The following is a 7,464-nucleotide window of genomic DNA, read 5'->3' as shown; positions in this document are numbered from 1 at the left end:
AGTTGGAAATTGGTATTCTTTGTTTTTTTATTCTTTTATGAATTTGATTTTTCTTTTCAATTTTTTTTCTTTAATTTAATATGTGTTGATATTTAAGTTTTGGTTCTCAATGTTTTTATTTTTAATTTTGATTCTTAGCTTTTTTTTTTATCAAATTTTAATTTGTTTTTAATTTCATCCTTAAATCCATAATCTTGATTTTTTTTTAATTTTTTTTAAGATTTAGTCCTCATTCTCTTAATTTTTATTTTGGATTCATTAGCTAATTTTATTTTTTAATTTTTCTCTTTAATTCAATTTTTTTTGTTTACCCTCTCAATTTGTTTTTTTAAATAAGATCCTTGTTCTCTTAATTGCTATTTTTTAATCCTTTATTTATTTATTTATTTTATAATTCGACATCTCATTTATTGAGATTTGGTCTTCTTGGTTTTTTCTATTGTTTCTAGGCCCTACCCAGGAGTCTATCTGAAACAATTATCAGATCATGGGTCGAGTGGGTTGACTCGAGTTAGTTCAAGTCGACCAAATTTTTTTGTTTTATAAAAAAATCAAAATGATACCATTTCTTTTTTAAAAGGAAAATAGTCAACGGGTTTTCACTAGATTTTCTCCAGGTTAACCGAAACATAGTCAACCTAAGTTTTTAGTCGTCTTACACTTGATCAATTCTCCCCCAATTTCTTTTGAAACTCAAACTAGTTTAAGCCAAAGGTCACTTAGGTCACGAGTTAGCCTATCGGGTAGGACCAAGTTTTAAAATAGTTGTTTTCTAGATGCGATGCTTTTAGTTTAGTTACTCTTTGTGGTCATGAGTTTAAAAAGTTGATACGGGTTGACATCGTTTTCTTTTCTTGTTACATCCTTTGAAGTTGTTTGTTTTAAAAAATAAACTTCGTTATTTTCTTTGGTTTTCTTTTGAGTCAGGTTACCACTGTCTCGTGATCTAAGTGAGAAGTTTATCCGGGTAGCTTGGGGGTTTTTTTATATCATTTTTTTATCTTTTTTTATTGTCCGTCAAAATTCAATTCTCTTTAAAATTAAATTTATTTTATGTTTTGTTTTATATGATGTTATTATGCATGTATGGCTAGTACTTTACTTTTTAATACTTTCTTTTACTTTGATTTTCATCCTTCTACATTTTTATTTTTATTGATTGACAATCATTTTTTTTAAGTTCTCAGTTCTCTTTTCAAGATGTTCACTCGTGATAATTTTTTTTGTTCTTTAAAATACAATGACAGCTCTTAAGTACCAATTTTTTACACTGCAAAAAAAATTAACCCGACCCAGCAAAAACCCAGGCCACCAATCTAAATCCACTCCCAAAGAATGATTGGTAGAAATTTCTCGGAAGGCGCTGTAGAAGTTGTATCTGTACCTTCCAAAATATTCATCGAGTTAGGACTCACCAGCCCTGACTCGAAGAATTGAGCAACGACTATTTCCAATTACATCCAAGTCAATAATACACGCACAAGAAGGATTCGATGGAAAGAGCCTAAATTTGAGCCTGGATTGATAGCAAATACAAAACGACCATGAAGGTTAAAGGCTTGTAGGGAATCATCCTATGGCATGCATAATGATCAATGGCCAATAAGATCTACAAAGACGTTAGAACAAATTCACTAATACGAGGATTGCTCCAACCAATTTTCCAACTGGATTGTATTTCTGCTTTTGGAACATTCTCAACCATGAACAATACAAGCTGCTGTTTCTGTGAAATTTTCAAACCATATACACTGCTCTTTTATCCTCTTATTCTGGAAAAACACAAGGATGGTGAGCTTCCACCATCCACTGTACATGGAAATAACCCAAGTATACATTTGTCACAATCATCATCATCATCATCATCATCATCTCAAATGTGGACATTTGAGAGCTCTTCCCATTGTTTGAAGGACAAAAGGGAAAAGAAAAAACAATAATAACAGATTAAACAAAAGATAAGTCCAGTCCAAATGATTTAAATACCTACTTGTAAAACCAAATGCCCCCTCCTCTCAACTCTTGTTGTTACTAGCACCAATGCTCTCGTAAAATAAGATATACCCGTGATCCGTATTACTTGAATATTCCTGCGCTGACCCAAAAAATGTCTGCACAGCAGACTCGTCAATCATCTCAACATTTTCATCATCGAAAAATAACCAGTGGTTGTGGCTCTTCACAAGGCTCACATAGTGCCCGTGATTAGGTCCACTTCCCACATGGACAACAACGGCAAATAGAGAGTATTCTATATCTGCATCTTCCACAGTATTGCTCAGCTTCAGCTCAAGTGGGAAGACAACTCGGTAAGACAATTTCTTGTACCGACCAAGCTGCTCAATGTATTTAAACCTCTTCAAATGGATGACCAGGATATGAGGAGGCTTCTTTATCTTCATCCTCTTTTGTGCTTCTTGCAAACTGCACAGGAAAAAAAAAAGATTTAATGCACAATTACTAGACTAGAAATGCTCAAGCACTTGACTCCAAAACAACAGAGGTAGAGCCATCATCCAAATCAACAGTGGAAAGTTCAAACACCTCATTAGAAGTTCAAGAAGAATCTGAAGAATTCTGCACTGCCAGCTAAAACGAATAATATGTAAAGTAAAAAACATAATAAGATTGTCCTGTTCTAGAGGAAAGACACCAAAACTTCAGTTGGAAAAGCTATCATGATTTGTTTTGTCAAATTATATTTTCCACAGCACAGCACAGAAAGAACAGCATTTAACCTTTTATTAACATAAGCCATCTTACACTCAACTATCCAGCAATCAAAATCCATTACCCTTCTGTACACAATTATAAAATTAGAAAAAATGTAAGAAGCTCTCCCATCCTGAACCCCCACACAAGCCCAGTGACAGTAAAACCAGCAGACTTAGGAAACCCCGCTCCGATATTGGAGTTCATAAAGTTTATCATCTCTTCATCAAAATCCTTCACTTGTACGCTTGAGCTTCATGCCAGAAAATTTTAACTTTATTTTTCCTATGCATATATATATAGGGTCAATTCAATTCAAGGAGTATATGGTTCATCTGCCTTCTTTGCATAGAAGTTGATATGTTATTTCACTTTCTTTATACATATGAAATATGTAAATAGTAGTTTAGAAACCATTCAGGAAAGCAAACCAAGCCGCCAGACTCAATCTACTTTACATTTCCACATCTTGTTTTACTTATGAGAGGAGAAAAAAGCCTTTAAGCTAAAAACAACAAGAACAAATCATTCATCAACATCCCTTGCATGAAAATAAAATATAATTATATCTTCATTCAAGAGATTTTTGAATGCTTTAATGTCACTGTAATCTCTCAGCCAAGTTCTGAGCAGTCAATAATTGTCCAGGTGAGTGAAATCTCATCCTGTACAATAATTCCATAAGAAACTGTGACTAAATTGTACCATACACACAACTCATAAACAAATACTAGAACACAAGTTTTCAACAAATATAAAGGTGGTTATCCAGAACGGATACAAGTCAATGACAAATGATAATTGAGCAAAATGTGCCTACCTGCAGCACTTGTCACAGAAAAACTTATCCTCTGCATTCAAAGTCTCTGTGGAACTAAAATTCTTCAAGCAGCTTGTTATGGAACTGTTTTGTTCAATATCAAGGCTCAAGTCAAAAAACGTTTCATCTCTTGCTGTCACAGTCTCACATTGCAAGCACCTTGTCTCATTGGTAAGTATTCCCTGAGTATACATACATGTCAGAGAGGACGAGAACTCTATCCCTGAAGGAGGGAAGAGTGAAGTAAAGAGAAAAGGCAAAGGCAAATTCCATCTCCATAAAACAATGCACGTGGAGGAACTAAAAATACAAATTCATATTAAGTTCAATGAACTGCATTTAAAATCCACAACATGCAAAATGATGAATTTAGAATGCAAGGATTGGCTAGGCAAAGTCACCTGAAAATTTTTGTGCACCCAGGTAACCAAAGGCTCCTTTGAAACACCATTTGCCTGAGCATGCTTTGGTCCATTTGCAGTTTTTTCAGGTGGGGAAGAGGTTTCAGGTTCACTTTTAACAGCTTGGGCTTCTTTCTCCAGGATGTCAACCAGTTCATTAAGCAAAAAATTCAAAAATTCATGTGCATCCTGCATGAAAAACAGAGAGACAGTGTTCAATCCTCGGCATTGTTTTACTATATCATATTACATTTTGTATCCGATCAATCCCCAGACTTGTAATCAGATATAATGAACACATACCTGGTGCATATAGCTTCGGAAAAGTTCATTTTGTTTTTTCAATCTCTGTACGAAACGCTTTGGAGCAATGACACCTGTTTTCTTCTTCTGTGAACTTATCTATGCAAAAGAAATATCAACAGTTAGCTCCAGCACCATGGCTGAGCTACTAAATAAGTAACAAATATATGTTCTCTGTACAGGAAACTCCCTTTTCCCCTCCTTTCTCATTAGTTTAGTGAAATGCGCACAGTACACAAGCATGCAGAAAGTATGCAAGTGCCACGAAATTTCTTGTTTATTAGGATGCTATCAAAGCTATTGACAGCAAACCAAGTAAAAAAATTTTGACAAACACTTAGGTCTGGCTTGTTCTGTGTCTTGACTCTTCAAGGAGAAGAAATGAAAATAATGATGAAGGAAACTAGTTCAAACACAAGAAGAAAATAGATTCAGAACCCAATGAGTCAAGTTCTAACCACGTTCCTAATGTAAAACAGCAAAACCAGTGAAGTTGTCTGATTTAATATAGGCAGGAAATAGACCTTCAGAAAAGCATGCCAAACAAAGAATCTTCAGCGTTCAATTACATGTATTGCATGAGCAGAGGAAACATTGATTAGAAGATGCAGATATCATGAATCCCAATATAGCATACCGAATCAAGTTTTTTTCCCTTAAGGGCAAACCAAGTAAAGAGCATTAGAGAAAGATTTACAGCTAAATGGGCTTCAATTATCCCTCTCTTTTTGACATGAAAATTCAACATAAAAGTGATGGTCAAGAGGAGAACAAGCACCAAAATGAAACAGAAAAAAGAAAAACATAAACTGACATATAGAAAAGGAGAAAACAAAGTATTAACATAAATAGGATTCAAACACAATCCATGGAGTTATTATTATTACCTGAGTAAATAAGTCTGCCAAGCAAGTCAAGAGATTCTCTTCAGCATCCCCAATATTTTTACTATTAGCATAATATTCTAACAACTGTTCTCGAAATGGTGCGCAAAAGTAAAGTGCCTGCATCACAGAAAAAAAACACTGCTTTCAAAACTGTACATCCTGTTTCACTATCAGTATAAACCAAATACAATGACTTAAATCACATTCAATCAAAAAGACCTACATGAATTATGAGAAAATGTAGCCATGATTCTCAAAAGAAACTGACTAACAAAGTATTAATTAAAATAAAAAAGTTTAAAGTTTTCAACACAACGTGAGAACCGTGGCTGAATTTCCAACACAAAAATTCTGCATCTAAATTTTCAATTCCAAGCCTTAAAAAGAACCTAATTTAATTGCAATATTTAAGGCTAAAACATAAATGCTCCGCGTCTAACCTAATTAAATCACTGAATTACAAATCAAATAATCAAATTCAAATACAGGGGAAAAAAAGTCAAATAATCAAAACACAAGACAAGAGAAACTAATTAAAATAAAATAAGGTAGAAAACGATTAAATCGAGAGATAATTGAAATTGAAGAGAGAAGAAGAGACCTGCAAGACGCTATTACAGTAACAAGTGTTGCCGAAATTCTCGAGGCCGAAGTATCGTTCGCCCTCAGGAAACTGGTCGCCTAAAGCTTTCTCGAGTTTAGAACCTGCTGCACCCATTACTGCATCGATTGAGTCAACTCAGATCCCGATTCAACTCACTAATTCCACCATCCTAATCAACGAGCAAGTTTCTCTGCCTCTGTGATCTTGATTGTTAGTTAGGGTTTGTTTGGGAAATAAGAATTTTGTTTTATGATTTTGTTGGTAGTGGAAGGGAAGGGAAGGGAAGGAACGGAACGAGGGTTTGTGTTTGTCTGGTATGGTATGGTTTTGTGAGAGAGAGAGAGAGGAGAAAACAAGAGAAAAATATAATATTTATTATAAAAAAAAATCCCTTTAAATGAGATAGAAATGAAAAATATTAGAGATGAGCGTGAGATGGTAAAAGTTCAAGTTAATTATAAATCAGTCCTTCTAGTTTAACAAAATTAATAAATTAGTTAAAAAACTATATATTCAATCCTTTTTTTAAATTCATTTATAACTTGCCTTTAGTTTCATTTTTTTAATTTAATTTATTTTTTGTTTTTTAAAATAAATAGAAAATGAAAAGGAGCAATAGATAAGATAGAAAAATTTTTTTGAGAAAGAACTTTTAAAAACAAACTACTACATTAAGGAAATTAAACACAAACAATTCAATTATCTGTATATTAAAGTGATTAATTAATTGTTTTAACAAAATATAGGGATCAAGCTATAAATAATTAAAATGTAAAAATCATCCAAATAAATAAGCAAAATAATTATTTTAACGAACTATAAGTACCAGGTTATAAATAATTAATAATTAAAAATTATCCAAATATATAAACAAGTAGCTTCTAAACTATTAGTTTTCTCAATTGAGAAGCATATAATTGAAAACATTAAAAGCTTAGGAATCTAATTGAGAACTAGTAGATAGTTTGGGGTTACTATGGGTTTGCCCATAGAGAAATATTAGTACCAGCGGCGAATAACCTTTTGCTGTTAGCACTGCTGGTCACGTGTCCCTAACTGCCAGACTGGACAGGCTCAAAGGACGACAAACAAAAAGTACGAGCCCGACCCGTTTTGTTTTCATGAACCATGATTACCAGCTTTTTTGCCTTTCAAGGTGTTTGGTATGGTGTTTCAGTCGAGTTTTTAAAGATTTTGAAATGTTTTTTTTTGAAATTATTTTTTTATATATTTTTTTTATCATTTTGGTATTCTAATATAAAAATAAAATTTTAAAATAAAAAATATTATTTTAATATATTTTTAAAGTAAAAGCCACTTTAAATAATAACTATTATTGTCTTATGGTCTACTATTTTATTACCAATATTATCCTTTTTTTTTAAAGAAAAACAAATTCATCCTTAGTACGTGTGCATAAAAATCTCACTGAAAAATGATAAAACAAGATGAGGACTTACTGAAAGATGAAAAAAAATATAAATGCTATAGATAAAGAAAGAAAGGTTTCAATTTGATTGCACTTTTTTTTATTTTTATTAAGTTATTTTGGTGATAATAATAAAATAAAAACCTAAAATATGTTATTAATTCACTTGTATCAAGTCATAAAATATTATGAATTGTAAGAATGATTTTATATTCTTTGTAATAGTTTTTCTTATTTAACTTGTTAGTTATTGTTAAATTAATTGGGATAAATTAATTTTTTATATTTTTTAATATAAGAAATCTTAA

At 32.2% G+C, this 7,464-nt stretch overlaps 1 protein-coding gene across 1 annotated transcript; it reads right to left on the bottom strand.

Moving 5' to 3' along the window:
- Positions 1-1,646: 1,646 nt before the first annotated feature.
- On the bottom strand, positions 1,647-6,086 carry LOC133673550 (ubiquitin carboxyl-terminal hydrolase 4-like). The gene is made up of 6 exons (XM_062094419.1): positions 5,725-6,086; positions 5,124-5,240; positions 4,237-4,335; positions 3,934-4,122; positions 3,533-3,714; positions 1,647-2,424 (listed from the first exon to the last, which is right to left on the bottom strand). Exons 1-6 carry the CDS (start codon positions 5,839-5,841, stop codon positions 2,016-2,018), a joined length of 1,113 nt encoding a protein of 370 aa, XP_061950403.1. The 5' UTR covers positions 5,842-6,086; the 3' UTR covers positions 1,647-2,015.
- Between the last annotated feature and the right edge of the window lie 1,378 nt (positions 6,087-7,464).

This window comes from Populus nigra, chromosome 14 (genome assembly GCF_951802175.1).
Source record: "Populus nigra chromosome 14, ddPopNigr1.1, whole genome shotgun sequence".
NCBI lineage: Eukaryota > Viridiplantae > Streptophyta > Magnoliopsida > Malpighiales > Salicaceae > Populus > Populus nigra.
Note: the sequence above shows the minus strand (reverse complement) of the source record. Positions and strands in the feature narration are given on the sequence as shown.

Bases quoted from the DNA above. Each gene is read 5' to 3' on its own strand.
- LOC133673550 (XM_062094419.1), bottom strand. From the start codon at position 5,841: ATGGGTGCAGCAGGTTCTAAACTCGAGAAAGCTTTAGGCGACCAGTTT. The intron at 4,336-5,123 runs GTAATAATAATA...TCTTTTGCATAG, and splicing joins TGGCAGACTTATTTACTCAG to ATAAGTTCACAGAAGAAGAA. The intron at 4,123-4,236 runs GTATGTGTTCAT...TTTTTCATGCAG, and splicing joins TCCGAAGCTATATGCACCAG to GATGCACATGAATTTTTGAA.